This window comes from Tachyglossus aculeatus, chromosome 2 (genome assembly GCF_015852505.1).
Source record: "Tachyglossus aculeatus isolate mTacAcu1 chromosome 2, mTacAcu1.pri, whole genome shotgun sequence".
Lineage (NCBI taxonomy): Eukaryota > Metazoa > Chordata > Mammalia > Monotremata > Tachyglossidae > Tachyglossus > Tachyglossus aculeatus.
In genome coordinates, this window is record NC_052067.1 from 86,715,702 (window position 1) to 86,737,342 (window position 21,641).

Sequence of the window (21,641 nt, forward strand, 5' to 3'; positions counted from 1 at the left end):
ATTATATTAGTAGTAATGATGTATTTAAATGCTTGTGTTAAACACAGTTCTAGGGATAGCTACAAGTTAATCAGATCAGAAGCAATTCCTGTCCCACATGGAGCTTACAGTCTAAATAGGAGTAGGATTTAATACCCATTTTACAGAAGAGGAAACTGAGGCCCAGAGAAATTAAGTGACTTGTCCAAGGTCATAGAGCAGGCAACAGCCAGAGCTGGGATTGGAACCCAGGTCTTCTGACTCTCAAGCCTGTGCTCTTTCCACTAGACCATGCTGATCCTCAATAAAAATTAGTGGCTGTAGTAGTAATAACACTCAATCCCTGCATTCAGGATAAGGTAATAAACACTCTAGGATCAAAGATGGTAGCAGGCACCCTCTGCTCACCACGTGATTCACCAGCTGCAGCCAAAGAACTAGAGGGCCACTATCTGATGCCACAGCTGGGAAACTACTCTAGACCTTAATCTCATTGTGGGCTGCTAATGTGTCTACCAACTTTGTTATACTCTCCCAAGCACTTAGTACGGTGCTTAGCACACAAGTAAGCACTCAAATACAATTGAAAGAAGCTGGTAACCCAGTCTCCTGCACAACTGCGGGCTTTCACAACTGATGGGCAAAACTCCAAACAGAAGTTGATTTAAACAACACATTATTGCAACACCCCTGGTTTTAATAGAATGGCGGGGAATATTCCACATTTATGAAAGAAAGAGGATTCCAGCATTATGGTCCTGAAAGAAAATGTCAAATGCCTAAATGTGCATAATCTTAGGGGGAATAGCCTAATGTATTAATGAGACTTGGTCTTTTCTGGGCAAAGAAAATACAGGGCCACAGCTCAAGGGATGAGCAAAAAGCACCCTTTCAGGGCTCACACAGAGTAAAAGGAGTGTTTATCAGGAATAAAGGGGTTCTGCAGTGCAGCCTTGCAAGAACTGAAGTTAGAAGAAGGTGTCCCCATGCATTTTGAATCCATTGATTGGGGTTTGGACGTGGGATGAGTGTCAGAAGCAGCATGGTTCTAGGAGTGAAAGGACCTGGTTCTAATCCCAACTGTGCCACGTGCCTGCTGTGTGATCTGGGGCAAGTCTATTAACTTCTCTGTACCTCCATTAGCTCATCTCTAAAATGGGGATTCAACCCTAGTCCCTCCTACTTGAACTGTGAGCCTCATGTGGGAATGGGACTTTATCCAACCTGATTGTTCTAAGCTCTGAGGTAGATAAATGAAGATCTTGCTAATTTGGGGATGTATTCAGATTCCTTACAATACCCATGCACCTCTGCTCCTCCTTCCTCAGGAAACATGTGCCTAGAATGCATGTAGTTCTCCTCTCCAAAATAAGGCCAGCACCTTTCTGGCTACATGACCCTGGGGCTTAGTTTGGGCCAAAAAAGAGTTAGAGGTTGCAGATCTTCATCCTCCAAAGCTAACTTACTTACCTTTATTCAGCTCTGTGGGACCATGAAGAGGAGCACCTAGGTTGCCCTAAGTTTAGTGATATCCAACAATGGTATTTATTGAATGCTACCTGTGGGCAGAGTCTCTACTAAGCATGTGGAAGTGTAAAATTCAAAGAGTTTGTGTATGTGGTTCCTGCCCTCAAGGAGCGGATAGTCTAGTAGGAGCAGAAAGTCTTGGACTGGGACATAATAGGGAATTCAGTCTTGGTCTCTGGAATAGGCTTAAGGAGCTCCTAGTCAAGAGGACCCCCTCTCAAGGTCACACCTAGAGAGTTTCCAGTACTCTACCAGTCTCGACTATGGGAGGGAGAGTCAAGCAGAGTTATATCCATTCCATTCCTGGCTTGGGCAGTGGCAAGAGAGTGAAAGGCAATCTGCTACAAGTTAAAGCTCACCTGTGCTGGGCAGCATTCATTCAATAGTATTTATTGAGCGCTTACTGTGTGCAGAGCACTGTACTAAGGCAGCAGTGGCATGGGAGAGAGTCAAGGGAGGAGACTCAAGTTTACTGAGTGGAAGGAGGCAATGGTAAACCATTTCTGTATTTTTACCAAGAAAACTGAATGGATACACTACCAGAATGATTGCAGATGGAGGTGGGGTGTTATGGAAGAGATGTGTCCATGGCATCGCTATGGGCTGGAGACAACAGCATAAGACAAGAGTCAAGAGGATCTTTAGATGGGTGGGCTGATTCTAAGGTCCTTTGGAGGGTTCAAATCAATCAGTTATTAAGTGCTTACCGTGTTCAGGACATTGTAATAATTATGGCATTTATTAAGTGCTAAGCACTGTTCTAAGCACTAGGGTAGATACAAGGCAACCAGGTTGGACAAAATCCCTGTACCACATGGGGCTTACAGCCTCAGTTACCTTATCTGTAAAATTTTACAGATAAGGTAACTGAGGCCCAGTGAAGTGACTTGCCCAAGGTCACACAGTAGACAGGTGGTGGAGTCAGGATTACAAACCACGACCTCTGACTCCCAAGCCCATGTTACTGCCACTAGGCCACGCTCCTGCTTCTTGTACTAAAGCACTTGGGAGAGTATAATTAAGATGGTAGACACATTCCCTGCCCACAATGAGATCTTCAGACCCTAGAACCTGCATGCACACCTGAAATACTTCCAGACCTATCTTTTTTTTACATTTTCTATTGTTTTTTTGTTTATTTTAGGTGGATAATATCACTGGGTAATGCCACACTGGAATAGAGAAATACAGTTTTAGCTGGAAATGTGAACGGATGTTCTGGTAGATATCCACAGTCAAGTTAAAAACCCTGGGAATGCTTTACAAGGAATGAAACATTCCTTTTTAGAACATCCACTCCTGTACACCAAGAAATCAAAGCAGCTGCTTCTAGTGACCCATGAAAATTTTCTTGACAGCAATGTATAAATTAGTCATAATCCAGTACACTTTGTGACCTTGAAAAGCACATCTTGCAGTTCTTAGTTTACATCAGATTTGTCTACATCCATGAACATGTACAACAGTATTTTTCTCTTGAAGTCCTGAATTTCAATCCTCAGAGATTAATTTTCTATGACTATGCAAAAATTTATCACTTTATACGTGTGCATGTGTGTGTGTGTGTGTGTGTGTGTAGAGAGAGAAAGAGAAGGCATTTAACATGTTCCAAGCACTGCACTATGTGCTGATGTAGATGCAACACAATCAGGTTGGACACTATCCCTGTCCCACATGGGGCTCACAGCCTAAGTGGGGGGAAGATTTGAATCCCCAGAATCATTCAGATGTTAAAATCACCCAGAGACAGTAAGCAAGGATATGTGATCTCCCAAAGCCAACCATGCATTTTTCTCTAAGAATTAAATAAACCACCCTAGGGTTAGCTCTACAAGACTGAAGAAGGTTTGCAAAGCAGAGTGGCCCAGTTTATGGGCCTGGGAGGCAAAGGACATGGGTTCCAATCTCAGTCTTGCTAACCACCCACTGTGAGACCCTGGGCAAATCACTTTAATTCATAGGACATAACTCAAAATCAATGGTATTTACTGAGCACTACTTCATGCAGAGCACTGTACTAAGTGCTTGGGAGAGTACAATATAATGAAGTTGGTAGACATGTTCCCTGCCCACAACCAGCTCACAGTCTAGAGGAGAAGACAGATATTAACATAAATAAATTATGGATATGTTCATAAATGCTGTGGGGCCGAGGGAGGGGTGAATAAAGGGTACAAATCCAAGTACGAGGGTGATCACATAGGAAGTTATGTTTAGATGCTGGGGACTTAGAGGGTCCTCTGCTTTGGAATGTTCATTATTTTCCCCAAGTGAAAGCACCAACACACTGTTCACGCGAGTTTTAATTTGCTCTGAGAACTTTGCCAATGCCTAGCTGATGAGGATGGGTTGAAGGGAGAGGGAGTATTATAATAATAATTGCAGTACTTGTTAAGCGCTTACTATGTGCCAAGCACTGTTCCAAACACTGGGGTAGATTGGACACAGTCCCTGTCCCAAATGGGGCTCACACTTGTAATCCCCATTTTACAGATGAGGCACAGAGAAATTAAGTGACTTTCCCAAGGTCACACAGCAGATATGTGGCAGAGCCAGGATTAGAACCCAGGTCCTTCTGGCTCCCTGGCCCTGCACTATCCACTAAGCCATGAGCTCCTTCCTCCAACAAGCATGGTTGTGCCTTCATCAGCCCTAACTTGAGAAGCCAGTGCCCTAACTGGGCAGTGAATTCTTCAGAGCAATCACTCTGAATTCTAAATTAGGGCCAAGGAGAAAGGGAGATCAGGGCCGGGGGTGGGTGTAAGGTGGGGCGCAGGAGGATACACTAGGGGAAAAGAGTCTACAGATTATGGGAGTGACTATACCTATCACCCCCATAGTTATAGCTTTTCCATGTTGCCCCAACCCCACAAATCCCTTCCCCTTCTCACCATGTAGGTTGCAGAAAGTCAGTAAAGCTATCATGAAAAATCATTCCTCTGCAATCCCTATTCCCTTATAACAGTGTACAGTCCGAGCTACCAGTCATCTGGTCTCAATCCTGAAGCCACTACTTGGCACTATGCCCGTATGTTAGGAGAGGGGAGCCCAGGAACTGTATTTATCCCTTTGTTGAAATAGTTCTTGTTGGTGGGGGGGGGGGGAATCACGTTGGAAAATGGCCAAAATTTAGTTTGGATTTTATAGAAATGAGCTTTGATTTCAAATGTGGGTACACTCGAGAAAAAGAAGTCAGTAAATGTCTAGAATGATATGGGCAGAATTCAGGATGAGCAATTATAAAATCCTGATTAGAGTGATTTCATTTATACTGCACGATTCTAACATTCTCATTATGCTTTGAGGATTTTAAAATGAAATATTTGGCAGTGATGATTTTGAAGTGCATATTTTTTAAGAATAGATGAGAAATAGCTTTTTGCTTTATAAATACCTAAATGTCAAGAAATAGTGGTGCATCAAAAACGCATTTGACTTCCAAATCATTATTATAGGATCATTCCAATTGCCCAGGGATTTCAACAGTTCCATTATAATTGCGTGCCAAAGAAGATGATTTGCACACAGGAGACTCTGATTAAATGAAAGACATGGATATAACTGTAATTTTTCCATGTTGCAAATTTTCCTTCCTGTACCACTAATGGGAAACATATGAGGAAATCTTTTAAAAAACTTTAAATTGGGAGGAAAGCTATCCTTGAGGGGAAAAAATAAGAACACATCCTAGTAGTAGCTGTACCCACATCATTAAAATGATGATAGAACTGACTGCCACAATCTTCCTCCACCCAATTAGGTTTGGAATTGGTGTATGAATTAGTAGAGGGTACGTGGGTGAAATAACATATTAGTAGGGTGTTGCCCTTTAACTGAACAAATCTCACCATTTTTTTTTCTGACATGGAAAAGGAAGAAGGGTTCTATTTTTGCTTTGGGTTTTATATGTTAACATCAATTTTTTTCTTCTAAATGGTTATATAAATGCACAGATGGAAAGAGGAAGCTATCACACCATTATGCAATCCTGAAATCAAATATGTTAAATACATAATGACCCTTGTTGTTTAGGAAGGCAGCATGGTCTAGTGGAAAGAGAACGGGCCTGGGAGTCAGAGGATGTGCGTTCTAATCCTGGCTCTGCATATGTCTGCTATGTGACCTTGGGAAAGTCACTTTACTTCTCTGGGCCTCGGTGACCTCATCTGTAAAATGGGGGTTAAGACTGTGAGCCCCATGTGGGACAAGGACTGTGGTCAACGTGATTCTCTTCAATATAAACAGAGTGCTTAGAACGGTGCTTGGCACATAGTAAATGCTTAACAAATACCACTAATTATTATTATTATTTATTCTAGGGAAGGATCATCTCCTTTCCCTCCACTTGTCCCAGATAAGGTACTGGATGGTGGGCACTATACCCTGCCCATGAGCTGCCCCCTCTTGCCCCCAGGGGCACCATGTCCTGCTATCCCATTATACATAAAACTTGAGTCATCTTTTCCCTTTTAAACCCATTCTTCTTCTTCTCTCCCCCTTTGTTGCCAACCCCTACCAGCCTCTCTGTTCCTGAATTTCATAATCATGGTGTCATCACTGACGGTCGTTATCTTTTAACAGTCATACTGAGTCTTTTGTTAAATCCCAATTGTTCCTCCTCCTATAATATTTCTTGGTTTTCCCCCTTCTTTTAGAATGATAATCATAATAATAACAGAACTTGTAAAGTGTGTACTATGTACCATTGCACTGTACCAAGCTCTGGGGTGGAGATAAGATAATCCAGTTGGACAAAGTTCCCATACCCCCTTCTAGACTGTGAGCCTATTTTTGGGTAGGGACCATCTCCATATGTTGCCAACTTGTACTCCCAAGTGCTTAGTACAGTGCTCTGCACACAGTAAGCACTCAATAAATACAATTGAATGAATGAATGAATTTGGTCTATGACAGGCTGTTTCAAATTTTTTTCACAAAAAACTAGTGCTTCACTGTTTCTGTTATTTAGCACATGGGGAATTGAATCCCTCCGGAGGCCAAAATACCTTCTGTAATTTCCCTTAGAAACCAGGAAGTTGTAGAGGTATTACCTTTCAAATGCTTAGTTATTATCTAGAATTTTAATTCAGTCAATGATACTTATTAAGCACCTACCGTGTACAAAGCACTATATTAAGCACTTGGGAGAGTATAATACAATATAGTTGATAGGCGCAATCCCTGCCCACAAAGAATTTACAGACTAAGGACAATATATCATGATTTTTTCAATGACTAAGGCTCTTCTGCCGATGACTCAATGACAGTTTTCAACAACTGTTGTCTTTTGAGGGGAAAAGACTGAGTTCTTAGCCCAATGTTGATCAATCAATCAATTAATTTAATGAGCACTTACTGTGTGCAGAGTACTGGACTAAGTGTTAGATTAGAATAAAACAGAATTGGTGGACAGGGAGCTTACAGTCTCTAGACTGTAAGCTTGTTATGGGAAGGGAACATGTCTACCAACTCTGTTGCACCACACTCTACCAAGCACTTAATATAGTGCTTTGAATGCAGTAAACACTCAATAAATACCATTGATTAGAGGGGTAGACAAATTAAAATAAATTACAGATATGTACATAAGTGCTGTGGGGCTGGAGGTGGGGTGAATGTCAAATGTAAGTAGGTGCAATCAATGTTAAGATATGAAGTAAAGAGAGCAGCAAATGCCTTGCAACATTGTTATAATAATATATTTGTTAAGTACATACTACAGCATAGTACTAGGTTAAGTGTTGGGGTAGATTCAGTGCAATGAGAGTCCCTGTCACACATGGGCCTCACAAACTAGTGGGGAAAGAGGAGAAGTATTCCCTATTTTACAGAAATGGAAGCTGAGGCACTAAGAAGTTAGATGACTTGTCCAAGGTCACACAGCATACAAGTGGCAGAACTGGGATTACAAACACCCCCCGGCCCCCGCGCAACCACCACCACCCATAAATTATGAGCTCCTTGTGGGCAAGGGCTGCATCTACCACTTCTGTTGTACTGTACTTTCCCAAGTCCTTAGTAGAGTACTCTGCACATACTGCACAATTCATTCAATCAAATTTATTTAAATACCATTGCTTGACTGATTAGGTCTCTTGGCTCCCAGTTCTCTGTTCTTTCCACTAGTTTACACTGCTTCTCATGAAGTGTGGAAGCTGAAGATACAATCACATTATGGTCAAGTTTTGGCAGGGTAGATAGGTGGGATAAGATTTGGAAGCCCATAAGATATTGCAGGCACAACACCAAAGTGTTTCCGCATATCAAAATTCATGAGGGAAAGTAGACATTTGCAGGCCTTTGCTCACATTCCAAAGCAACAATTGTGGATGTACAGTCATATCAAAGCATGGCGTGATTTCTCATTCCGCAGAGCACAGAGAGATCTTTCATCAGTACTGGAAAGCCCCTTGGAGAGAATATCTTCATGGAATGTATGGAATTACTGGCACAAAATGACAAGCCTTTAAAGAATTTAAAAGAACAATGAATGATGAACTAGAAATGATTCATGCCCAGAGACCATTAGGTTACAAAAGTAAAAACTGAAGTCCAGAATTTTATTCAGTATTTTGACTTTTGGGCTATGTGTACACACGGGCAACATGATATCTCAGAGAGGCACAGATGAGTTAACTTGAGTGTGGTGGTTGGATTCTTATTTAAAAAAAAAAAGTTTGGTCTAACAAGATACTTTAGTTTATTGCCCAAATTATGCATTGATATGTAGTGTACTATGTCCAACCTGATTAACTTGTACCTACCCCGGTGCTTAGAACAGTGTTTGGCACCTAGTAGGAACTTAACCTAGTAGAGAAGCGGTGTGGCTCAGTGGATAGAGGACAGACTGGGAGTCAGAAGACCATGAGCTCTAATCCTGGCTCTACCACATGCTGCTGTGTGACACTGGGCAAGTCATTTCACTTCTCTGGGCCTCAGTTACCTCATCTGTAAAATCTGTGTTAAGAATGTGAGCCCTATGTGGTACAGGGACTGCGTCCAACCTGACTGTGTTGTATCTACCCCAGAGCTTAGAATGATGCTTAGCACATAAGTAAGCACTTAACAAGTACCATTATTATTATTAACTACCATAATTATTATAATATTAATGAAAACTGGTCTATGGAAGAATATTTTCCCTTACTTTTTTATAAATCAGTTTAAGGTATTTAAAAACTGCATTTGTAACTTTTTTTTTACTAGTGGGTCTGCAGGGACCCTAATGGCTGCAACTTTCCTGGCAGAGAAGGCTGAACTCAACAATCAAAGCCTTTTATCACCCTAGCCACTGGGAGATAAAATGGTGGGTGATCATCTCAGAGACTCAGCCCTTCAAAGCCAAATTCAAAATTGATCCTCTAGACAGTAAACTCATTGTGGGCAGGGAACATTCACTCAATCATTTATTGAGCGTTTACTGTGTGCACTGTACAACAGCAACAAGGACAGACAATCCCTGCCCATACCAGGCATGTCTACCAACTCTATTATATCATACTTTCATAAGTGCTTAGTACAGTGCTCTGCACACAGTAAGAGCTCAATAAATATGACTGGATTGATTGGTCTGAAACTGTCAGGAAGCGCAAGGTGGAGCAAGTGGAAGCTCAGAAAACACTAATGGCAAAGCACTGCAGTGACCACAACGTAGCAGGAGAAACCCCAAATCACCCCAATTCCTTCATCTTTTTACCTTCAATCTCCATAAGTGTAGATAGCTGATCACCTTTGGCCAACTTCACAAATCCCACCTGATTCCTAAAGTTACCAACTCCTTGAAAGGATAACTCTAAAGGCTTTCCTTGTAGAATTTCTTCTATGAGTGCTTTAGTCTCCAAGAGTGCACCAACTGCTCTGTTAGAAGTAGAGGGAAAATGTAGAGGTAACACAGAGTTATAATTTCTCAGTGTGCACTGGAATTATGATCCTGTCTAATCCAAAAGTTATGGATTATTTTCATTTTGAGTTTAGTTTTTGTGGTCATTTTGAAGTTACAGGTATAAATCAATTATTTTATGATGTCTTTAAATTTCAAAGACAATTACTTTGAAATCAAATTTTGAAAACTACTAAACATGATCATTAATTTTTCTAGACTGTGAGCCCACTGTTGGGTAGGGACCGTCTCTATATGTTAACAGTTTGTACTTCTCAAGCGCTTAGTACTGCTCTGCACACAGTAAGCATTCAATAAATACGATTGATTGCTCCTATTTATATTTTTTTATTTGAACTTAATCATAACAATTATGGTATTTAAGTGGTTATTCTGTGACAAGCTCTTTTCTAAGCACTGGGGTAATAATTATAATAATAATTTTGGAATTTGTTAAGCATTTACTATAGTGCCAGGCACTGTACTAAGTGCTGGGGTGGATACAAACAAATCAGGTTGGACACAGTCCCAGTTGTGCATGGGGCTCACAGTCTTAATCTCCATTTTACAGATGAGGTAACTGAGGCCCAGAGAAGTTAAGTGACTTGCCCAAGGCCACACAGTAGAATGGTGTGTATATATCTACAATTCTATTTATAATGATGCTACTGATACCTGTTTACTTGTTTTGATGTCTGTCTCCCCCACTTCTAGACCGTGAGCCCGTTGTGTGCCGGTTTTGTCTCTATTTGTTGCTGAATTGTACTTCCCAAGCACTTAGTACAGTGCTCTGCACACAGTAAGTGCTCAATGAATACAATTGAATGAAAGTGGTGAAGGCAGGATTAGAACCCGTGACCTTCTGACTCCTCGGCCTGAGCTCTATCCACTAAGCCATGTAGATAAAAGATATCAGATCAGACACAATCGCTGTTCCACATGTGACTCACATTCTAAGGGGGAGGAAGGAGAGTTATTTCATTCCTATTTTACAGATGAGGAAACTAGCCCAGAGAAATGAAGTGACTTGCCCAACATCATGCAGCATGCAAGTGGCAGAGCTTGGTTTAGAACCCCAGTCCTCTGGCTCCCAGGCCCATGTTCTTCCCACTAAACCACACTGCTTCTAGTATTAGTTTGATAGTAACATAGTTCAAGTATTCAGAAATATTTAACCTTGAACATATTTTATCGACAGTGTAGAAAGCATTCAGCATGGACATAAAATAAAATATTTAGACTTTATATTTCAGGGTAAATTTTTACTTCCAAAAGTTAACATTGTGAGAAGCAGCATGGCCTAGTGGAAAGAACATGGGCTTGGGAACCAGAGAACCTGGGTTCCAATCCTGACTCTGCCTCTTATCTGCTGTGTGACATTGGCATGTACCTAACTTCTCTGTGCCTCAGTTTCCTAATCTGTGAAATGGGGTTTCAATACCCGTTCTCCCTCCTACTTAAACTGAGAGCCCCATGTGGGACAGGGACTGTGTCCAACCTGATTATCTTGTATCTACCCCACTGCTTAGTACAGTGCTTGGCATATGAGTAGGCGTCTTACAAAAACTATAAATAATACAGCTCAATGGCTTTCTTATTAAAGCAAACTTTTATATTCCATTAATCTTAATTTCTAGATTTGCATTGTGTTGATTATTTTATACTAATATTTTCACTGGAAAATTCTTGACAAAATATAATAATCCCGGCTCCGCCACCTGGCTGCTGTGTGACTTTGGGTCAATCACTTCCCTTCTCTGTACCTCAATTCCCTCATCTGTGAAATGGGGATTAAGACTGAGTCCCAAGTGGGCCAACCCAGAGAGGCAGTGTGGCTCAGTGGAAACAGCACGGGCTTTTGAGTCAGAGGTCATGGGTTCAAATCCCGACTCCACCAATTGTCAGCTGTGTGACTTTGGGCAAGTCACTTAACTTCTCTGGGCCTCAGTTACCTCATCTGGAAAACGGGGATGAAGACTGTGAGCCCCTCGTGGGACAACCTGATCAACTCGTATCCCCTCAGCTCCTAGAACAGTGCTTCGCACATAGTAAGTGCCTAACAAATGCCATTATTATTTCTGTACCCACCCCAACGCTTAAGAAAGTGCTGGGCACATAGTAAGTACTTAACAAATACCACCATTATTAATACGTTTTAAGTAACATTTTATTTCCGTGTTGATTAGGTAACTAAAACGTCACTAGAGGGCAGTAATTACCCAGAAAATAAAATTTTAGACTTGAAGACATCCCCTCACCTTTCAGGAATAATGCCTCACTTTATTCTCATAATCCAATGATTTTTTTTAATTGATCATTTGAAATTGTCAGGTGAGAGTTTTACAAGATTAAAATCATTGAGATCTGTTTTCTAATCCATTACATATTTTCTACATTCCTAAACTGGTCTCGAAGGCTGCATATTGGAAAAAAAAAAAGATTAAACTACAAACTGCAGCAGTGGTTTTCTTAATAAATAAAAGCTCAACAGGGGCTGCATATTAAATTAAACGGGCTGAAACAGAAAAGTCAGTAATCAAACTCCAACTGAAAATACTGTTTGCTCAGCAGCTATATCAAGCAAGAATGAAAGCAAAAAGCAAGTCATGGTCAGGGTATAAACCTCCCTAGGGAAATGGGCTTTGTTCATTTTTGTGGTTTGCTTGTGCAGTTTTCTATGTTTCTTTATTAGACGAAGTACAGTAGGGCATTTCAAGTGAATGCATACAGGATACAAAAGGTCCCAGGGTGGTAAAAACACTACATCACCTATAATTACCTTAAAGTTTTAAGTCAAAAGTGGTTTATTCTCAAGAATGTGTAATTTGAGGCAGATACTATTGCCCAGCTAGCTAGAGGCCTCCAGCGTTCCTTCTGAAAGATACTAGACAATCTGAGCCTGCTTAATCCAATTCCATTGTTTCCCTCTCCTGCATTTCAGTTGCCATCATAACTTATTCCTGTAATATGATAAGGTCTTGGACATATTCCATTCCATCATCATAACCTGCACCTGCTACACTGCGAGCCCAACTCATAATGGTGCCTCTGGGCCCCAGAGGACAGAGTGAGAAAATAAATGGCTCACCACAGCACATCACCACAGCTGCAGAAACAACTCAAGTGTATATCCTGCACACAGCAGGATATACCTTCCCTCTTCTATTAACCTTCAGCTAAAGTCCTAGCAAAAACAGGCAACCCCACTCTAGCCTCTTATTTTTTTAGGGTATTTATGAAGCACTTACTATGTGCCAGGCACTGTACTAAATGCTGGAGTAGATACAAGATAATCATATTGGACACAGTCCATGTCCCACATGGGGTTCACAGTGTTAATCCACATTTTACAGATAAGGTAACTGAGGCACAGAGCAGTTAAGCGATTTGCCCAAGGTCACATAGCAGATGGGCAGCAACCCTGTAATTAGCAAGTCACTTAACTTTTCTGGGCCTCAGTTTCCTCAACTGCCAAATAGGGATCCAATATCTGTTCTCCCTCCTACTTAGCTGTGAACCCCATGTGGAACAAGGGACTGTGTCCCACCTGATTATCTAGACTGTAAACTGGTTGTAAGCAGGGAATGTTTCTTTTTATTGTTATATTCTACTCTCCCAAGCATACAGTGCTCTGCACACAGTAAGTGCTCCACAAATACAATTGAATGAATGACTTAAACAGTTCTTGGTACATAGGGGTAACCAAACACAATAATAATACTAATAGAAAGAAGGAGGAGGATCACCAGTAAGCTATATGATTATATAACAAGAGCTTGTACATTGTCATTCCAGATTTTGATCAGACCAGTTTTCCAACTACATGGGTAAAACCATAGGATACTCAGTAGAATGATGGGACAGTTACCAACTTCGACACCCAACCTCCTGATTTTTTATATTCTTCACCCTCTTTCATCCTTGAATATAGCAAAATCCTTCTTGAGCTTTTTCCCCCATTTTCATACCCTATTTGTCCTCCCTTCTGCATCACCTATGCATTTGGGTCTGAACCCATTAAGCCCTTCAATCACTCCACCCCCAGCCCCACAGCATTTATGTGCATATGATGGTGATGGTATTTGTTAAGCACTTACTATATGCCAGGCACTGTTCTAAGCACTGGGGTTGATACAGGGTAATCAGGTTGTCCCATGTGAGGCTCGCAGTCTCAATCACCATTTTACAGAGGAGGGAACTGAGGCACAGAGAAGTTAAGTGACCTGCCCAAAGTCACACGGCTGCCAAGTGGTGGAGCCGGGATTAGAACCCACAACCTCTGACTTCCAAGCCCGTGCTCCTTCCACTAAGCCACGCTGCATATCCTTATACTCACCCATTTTCTCCATGCGTAATTTACTTCGATGTTTGTTTCCCCCTCTAAACAGTAAGCTCCTTGTGAGCAAAGATCAGATCTACCAATTCTACTGGTTTGAACTCTCCCAAGTGCTCAGTATAGTGTTCTACACACCATGGAGGTGGGGTGTGTATCAAAGTGCTTAAGTGCATAGTGGATACAGGGGGTGAGAGAATGGGTTAGGGGTAATAATCATGTTTCAGAGAGGTGGGGAGAGTGATGGACTGTCCAATCAATCATACTTATTAAGCACTTAGTATGTGCAGAGAACTGAACTAAGTGTTTGGGGTAGCATAATACAACAGAATTAACAGATACGTTCCCTGCCCGCTATGAAGAGGGAGGGAGTTTCAGGCTTGAGGGAGAATGTGAGAAAGGGGTCAGTGGCAGGATAGATGAAATTGAGGTACAGAGAATAGGTTGGAGTTAGAGGAGTGGAGTTTGTGGGTTGGGTTGTAAAAGAAGTTCAGAAAGGTTAGGTAGGAAGGAGAGGTGATTGAGTGCCTTAAAGCCAATGGTATGGTGCTTCTGTTTGATGTGGAGGTGGATGAGCAACCATTGGAGGGTTTTGAGGAGTGGGGATATACAGACTGAATGGTTTTTCAGAAAAAATGATTTACAAGTAGGAGTGGGCATAGCGTATACAAAACAATATGTGCAAAAGTGCAGTGGGAAGTAGTGAGTATAAAATTTCTATGGTTGTGTTGAAGTGTCAGGACAATGCAAGGAAGAAAAATTGGAAAAAGTCTTCTACAAGAGAGGAGATTTCAGAAAGGCTAAGATCAAGTGCTGCAGTAGGGAAAATTTGAAAGGGGAGGGAGTTCCTGGCCAGAGGATTGTGGTGAGTGGAATTTCAGAGCTGGTGAGGGGAGAATGGTATAGTGACTAATGATTAAGGTGCAGTGATTCTCCAGGTTGGTGTATAAGATGGGGGTGCAGCGGGACATCTCCAGAGGTGAGGCGTAAGAGGAAATACGTGACTGGGGAGGCAGAGAAGCAGAGTAGCCTAATGGAAAGAGCATAAACCTGAGAGTCAGAGGATGTGTGTTCTACTCCTGGTTCTGCCACTTGTCTGCTGTGTGACCTTGGGCAAGTCACTTTGCTTCTCCATGCCTATAACCTCATCTGTAAATAGGAGATTGATGTTGTCAGTCCCATGTGGGACATGACCTGTGGCCAATCTGATTAGCTTGTATCTACCCTAGCGCTCAGTACAGTGGTTGGCACATAGTAACCGCTTAACAATTATCACAATTATTATTATTAATTATTGTCATTGAGGATATTGAGGCCTGCAAGGATCAGTGGAGAGAAGGGAAAAAGGTGTTAAAGTCACTCCAAAAAGCAGACGTGGGGACCAGACTGAAGCCTATGACTGCAGCTGGTAATTGGAGTGAGTGGAGAGGCAGATGATGTGGGTTTTGAAAGAATTAGATTTTGGAAAGTGAGTTGAGGCAGGATTTATCTCACAGTACTTACATATTAACTTGCTCTTCACTTGATAATGTCATCACTAACAAGGTGACATGGAAGGTACTGTGTTTACACATCGCTTTGGAGAGTCTTGCATCCTGCTGTATTATTGAAGCTTGCAGAGTCTGAATGTTTTTTGTAATCTAAGCAAGAAAATAAATACCGATGATCATTTGGACTCAGGTCTTCTGCCAAAATGTCGTTTAGAAAAACACCACCACACAAAGTAGACACTACTTCAATACATTTCAACCTTAGTATTTTGCCAAATGCTTTCCCATTCTGGGTAGTAGCTTCTACCTGCTGGAACAATCTGGTGGCAGTGGTAAAATCATAGCAGCAGTGCCCCAAAATAATCATGTTGCAGGAAGTTGTGGCCAGCGTGAGTGAGTAACACTGTACTGGGGAAACAGGAACAGAAGTGGAAACAGACACCTATTCTCCCTCTTGCCACCAAATAGCACCACAGGGGGAGGGATAAGAGGCCTCAACAGTGAGGAACACCCCATGGTAAAAAGGGTAACACATATATCTGGAATCTAGGATCAGTTTCCTTCTAGAAATGACTCTCTTTCCAGAAATCTGCATATTTGCCTTTTCTAGATCAAACATTACCTCAGTTGATTTGCATTCAGATTTAGTACAATCACTTATCCCATCCTAACTGGATTTCTGCATCAGCCTCCTTTCTGACTTCCCAACCTCCTGTCTCTCCCCACTGCAATCCATACTTCACTCTGCTACCCGGATAATCTTTCTACAGAAACGTTCTCAGTATGTCAGCCCCACTCCTCAAATATCTCCAGTGGTTGCCTATCAACCTCCACATCAAATAAAAACTCCTCACTATTGGCTTCAAAGCTCTCCATCACCTTGCCCTTTCTTACCTCACCTCCCTTCTCTCCTTCTACATCCCAGCCTGCACACTCCACTCCTCTGGTGCTAACCTTCTCACTGTGCCTCCATCTCGCTTGACCTGCCTTCGACCCCTGGCCCACGTCCTACCTCTGGCCTGTAATGCCCTCCCTCCTCAAATCCGCCAATCACTTTTCTCCCCCTTCAAAGCCCTACTGAAGGCTCACTTCCTCCAAGAGGCCTTCCCAGACTAAGCCCCTCTTTTCCTCAGCTCCCCTTCCACATCACCTTGACTCACTCCCTTTGCCCTCCCCACACCCCGCACCACAGCAGTTATGCCTATATGCATATATCTATAAGTCTGTTTATATTGATGCCTGTTTACTTGCTTTGATGTGTATATATCTATAATTCTATTTATATTGATGCCTGTTTAGTTGTTTTGATGTCTGTCTCCCCCCTTGTAGACTGTAAACCCAGCATGGGCAGGGATTGTCTCTATTGCTGAATTGTACTTTCCAAGTGTACTAAATAAATACAATTGAATGAATGAATGTATGCAAATTCACTAATTTTGTCTTAAAACAAATATAACATGAGGGAAGTAGTAGCAGTAGTATTAATCGCTTTCTGGGTGCAGAGCACTGTACTAAGTGCTGCTAAAATATACAGAGGTAGGAATTAGACACAGTTCCTCACCCTCAAGGGTGAGAGGCTAAGAAATTAAGAATATAAGGGAAAAGAGAGCACTGGTGACAGGCACAAAAGTAGCGATGAAACAATAAAACTCTAATGCAGCATATATGACAAGGACAAATATACAGACTAAAACCAAAAATCAGTAGGATGAGGTGGCTAGCGGGGTTGAATTTCAGGGTCCTTGTGGCTCAGAGACTAAGGCACACCTCTAGCATCAGCAGCTAAGCAGCCACTGGTTTTCTCAAGGTTTTTTGGAGGCCCCACGCTGTGGCTGCTCTTCTCTTTCCCACTGGGATGGTGGAAGATTAGGATAGGAATTAGGCAATGGTCTTCCCAAAACCCTTCTCCATAGACCATGGATGAACTTGATTTTGAGCCTGAATTTGATCTTCCTGGAATTCTTTTAGAAAACTGCCTATCCTCTCCAGTTGAGCAAATTATATTTTTAAAATTCTTCAAGCTCCTGGACAAGAATCATAAATAAATGTTCTTTTTCCAATTGATAATATGCAAGGCAAATGGAAAGATTGGCTTTTCAAGCAACTTATTGTTTCAAAATTCTTCCCAAACATCTTCGGTAATTCTGAGTCATGAAAATCCTCCTTGTGGAACATAATGCACAATACACATTTGGGAACACTGAAACTGCAGAGCCCTATCTAAATTTAACATTGGAAGGAATTAAAAAGCTAGTTCATTTATTGTAATCTTGAATAATTCAATAGTTGAGTAATTCTTAGTCTGAGCTATGTCTCCAAAGCAGATTTCCATCTACTAAACAACAAAGCCAAGCTGAACTCAATCATCTAAAAGACTAATTAAATAAATTTCCTTTAGGAAAAAATGGGAAAAATAATCAGAACTCCACACCTTGTTTTTCCAGCTGAACTTTCAGGGTTGATTTAAAGTAAATCTCAACAAAAGAGAAGGAAAAATCATATTTAGGGAGGCATGTCAAACTCCTGTCTATAGATGAGCAGGGGTTATGAAGGTTCAGCTTTATCTCCTCCTGCTGCCACCCTGGCTAAAGCTCATTGTCCTCTAGACTGTAAGCTTGTTGTGGGCAGGAAATGTATCCATTATATGTGTGTGGTACTCTCCCAAGTGCCTAGTGCAGTGCCCTGCACACAGTAATCGCTCAACAAATACTAGTGATTGACTGATTAGATCACCTGTGAAGGGAAGAGACAAGTGGGAGAAAGGGTAGATGGCTTCCCCACTTCTCAAGAAACTCCAGTGGTTACCTTTCCACCTCTGCATCTAACAAAAACTCTTCTCCGTTTGGCTTTAAAACACTTAATCACCTTTCCCCCTCCTACCTCACCTCACTACTCTCCTACTACAGCCCAGCCTGCACACTTTACTTCTAATGCTAACCTTCTCACTGCACCTCCATCTTACCTGTTTCAACACTGACCCCTCTCTCACATCCTGCCTCTGGCTTGGAACACCCTCCCTCCTCTGATAGACAATTACTCACCCCAGTTACAAAGCCTTATTGAAGACACATCTCTTCCAATAGACCTTCCCTAACTAAGCCTCCTTTTCTCTTCCACTCTCTTCTGTGTCACCCTGACTTGCTCCCTTTATTCATCCCCACCTTCCAGCCCCACAGCATTTATGTATGTATCTGTAACTTATTCCTTTATATTGATGTCTGTCTCCCCCTCTAGACTGTAAGCTCGTTGAGGGTAGGGACTGTCTGTTTATCTTTATACTGTACTCTACCAAGCACTTACTGCAGTCTTCTGCACAGAGTAAGTGCTCTATAAATGCAATTGAATGACTGAATGGTGTTTTGGGGTGGGTGGGTGTATTTGAGAAAGAGTGCAGCCCCTCAGCTCTGAACAGAGCACAAACTTTGTGGTGGAGGAATGGGCACCTTTTCCTAGGATTCTCCTCCTGTTTGCCATCCAAAAATGCTATTACACTGGTTCAAGCTCTTGTTATATCCTATCTCAACAAATCAGTCAATGGCATCCATTGAGCACTCAGTGTGCAAAGCACTTTTCTAAGTGCTTGGGGGAGAATACAGTAGAATAGAGTTGGTAGGTATGATCTCTGCCCACAAAGAGCTTACAGTCCATCAACTACATTGGCCTCCTCGCTGACCTCCCTGCCTCAGCCTCTCCCCTCTCTAATGATGATGACGGTGATGATGGTATTTGTTAAGCGCTTACTATATGCAAAGCACTGTTCTAAGCACTGGGGAGGTTACAAGGTGATCAGGTTGTCTCACGGGGGGCACACAGTTTTAATCCTCATTTTACAGAGGAGGTAACTGAGGCACAAAGAAGTTAAGTGACTTGCCCAAAGTCACACAGCTGACAGTTGGCGGAGCAGGGATTTGCACCTATGACCTCTGACTCCAGAGCATGTGCTCTTTCCACTGAGCCACACTGCTTCTCTAGTCCATACTTCACAGTGTTGCCCAGATCATTTTTCTGAAAAATTAATTCCACATTTCCCCACTCCTTAAAATCATCCAATGGTTGCCCAACCACTTCTGCACCCCACAGAAAACTTCTCACTACTGGTTTTAAAGGCATACTATCAGCTCTCTTCTTAACTATCCTCACTCCTCTCCCACTAACCCAGCTCACACAATTTGCTCCTTTAACATCAACCTACTTACTACATCTCGATCTCCCTCGACATCAAACCCCATGCTCATGTCTTCCCTCCTGCCTGGAATTTTCTCTTGCTTCTTATTTGACAGACCCCAACTCTCCCCATCTTCAAATCCCGACTAAAATCATATCTCCTCCAGGAAGTCTTCTCTCACTAACCTCTCATCTCCCACACTAATAGCCCTCCATTCTGAATCACCAATGCAGTTAAGTTAATATCCCCTAAGAATTTTGATATTCACCAGACTCCCTCAGCATTTGTGTACATATTCATATACTCTGTCGATCCCCCAACATGTTATATATTTTTATGTCTGCCTCCTTCACTAGATTGTAAATCCTTAAGGTCAGGGATAATGTCTACTTATATTATTGTACTTTCCCAAGTGCTTAATACAGTGCTGTACACACAGTAAAAGTTCAGTCATATCATTGATTGGTAATTGATTTTTTTTCTCTGCTTTCCTACTGCATTCAGTTGTCCTGTTGTCCAAGTGCTTAGTACAGCATTCTGCATGCAGTATGTGCTCAATAAATACAACTGATTGACTGTGCAGGTCACATATTGCATCCAGATAGGCATCCTGATAGGCCTGCAGTCAACAAATTTAACATAGCTGTATTAAAGTGTTTTCCACAAGAGTGCTTGCATTATGTTACACTGAGTAATAAAAAATAAATTGCACTTTATGATACATTAGAGAAGCAGTGTGGCTTAGTGGAAAGAGCCTGGGCTTGGGAGACAGAGGTCTTGGGTTAATCCTGGCTCCGCCACTTATTAGCTGTGTGACTTTGGGCAAGTCACTTAACTTCTCTGTGCCTCAGTTACCTCATATGTAAAATGTGGATTAAGACTGTGAGCCCCATCCCACCACTGCCAATCTGTTATTGGAGAAGCAACGTGGCTTAGTGGAAAGAGCACGGGCTTGGAAGTCAGAAGTCATGGGTTCTAATCCCGACTCTGCCGCTTGTCAGCTATGTGACTCTGGTCAAGTCACTTAAATTCTCTGTGCTTCAGTTACTTCATCTGTGAAATGGAGATTAAAATTGGGACAACCTGATTGCCTTGTATCTACCCCAGTGCTTAGAACAGTGCTTGGCACATAGTAAGTACTTAACAAATACCATTTGAATAATCCCTGTATATATGTTTGTACATATTTATTACTCTGTTTTACTTGTACATATTCTACTTATTTTTTATTTATTTGGTTTAAATGTTTTGTTTTGTTGTCGGTCTCCCCCTTCTAGACTGTGAGCCCCGCTGTTGGGTAGGGACTGTCCAAACTTGTACTTCCCAAGCGCTTAGTACAGTGCTCTGCACACAGTAAACGCTCAATAAATATGACTGAATGAATGAATGAATTATTATTATTTTATTATTATTATGTGGGACAACCTGATTACCTTGTATATCCCCCAGCGCTTAGGACAGTGCTTGGCACATAGTAAGTGCTTAACAATGCCATTATTATTATTATTATTCTCTTTTACACTTAGCTAATGCTTTCCACTTGCTTGGCCATAACCAAATTTGTTTGACTATTTCCATAGATGAATTTGCCTCTTCTTAAGATCAGAGGAGTCTAAGAATTTATGTGATCCCAGGAAATTAAACTAATTATCCCTGGATATTTTATATATTAAAAACAACATTGGTGAACAAAAATACAAATTCGCTCTTGTTAGCTCTTCATTACTACTGCTGAAGATATTTCCAATACTCTGAGTAGCTTCATTTTGTCTTTCCTGTGGGAAAACATTCAATGACAAATTACAGAACCCCAAGATTATAAGTGAGGGAATCAGGCTGTGTTTGCTATTGAACATCTTCAACTATTTTTCCAACACTTTGGCTTCAATAAAATGCAAATATCTTTGCCAAACTCTTCCTAGCCTTCATTTTTAAACTCATTAGTATAGAGTATGAGGAAAATGTAACCCACATTTTTCTCATTTAAATTCATTTAATTAATCAAATGTTATTTTGGAGAATCTTTCTGATGTTCAAGAAGTCAGTTTCAAAGTTATTTTTCTTAGAAATATGAAATCATCATTTTCCATAAGAAAAGCATTCCAAACCATGAACAATATGAGACACATTAAAATTCCAAGCCTGTGGGGATCTCAGTAAGAAATACATTAAGTTGTTAAGAATATCTTTACCTAAGCAGAAGCCAAAACTGAGGACACAGAGGTAGTGCCAGTAGAGGAAAGAAGAATGCTTTTTTTCTCCCTGCAC

General features: G+C 41.4%; 1 protein-coding gene and 1 non-coding gene across 3 annotated transcripts in view; one reads left to right on the forward strand and one right to left on the reverse strand.

Moving 5' to 3' along the window:
* The window catches only part of AKAP7 (A-kinase anchoring protein 7), a 148,969-nt gene that overhangs the window by 117,476 nt on the left and 9,852 nt on the right, over window positions 1-21,641 (reverse strand). Inside the window, exons 2-3 of one of the 2 annotated variants that reach the window (XM_038770910.1) lie at window positions 15,222-15,358; window positions 9,203-9,363 (exon numbers count right to left, since the gene is read on the reverse strand). In XM_038770910.1, the coding sequence (XP_038626838.1) occupies window positions 9,203-9,363; window positions 15,222-15,292 (232 nt within the window). In that variant the 5' untranslated portion in view covers window positions 15,293-15,358. Of the gene's footprint in view, window positions 1-9,202; window positions 9,364-15,221; window positions 15,359-21,641 lie in introns of those variants that run through there. The other variant, XM_038770919.1, reaches the window with a different exon arrangement.
* LOC119924618 lies at window positions 1,718-1,855 on the forward strand. The gene has a single exon (XR_005449321.1). It is a non-coding gene; the product is annotated as a small nucleolar RNA SNORA7 (small nucleolar RNA).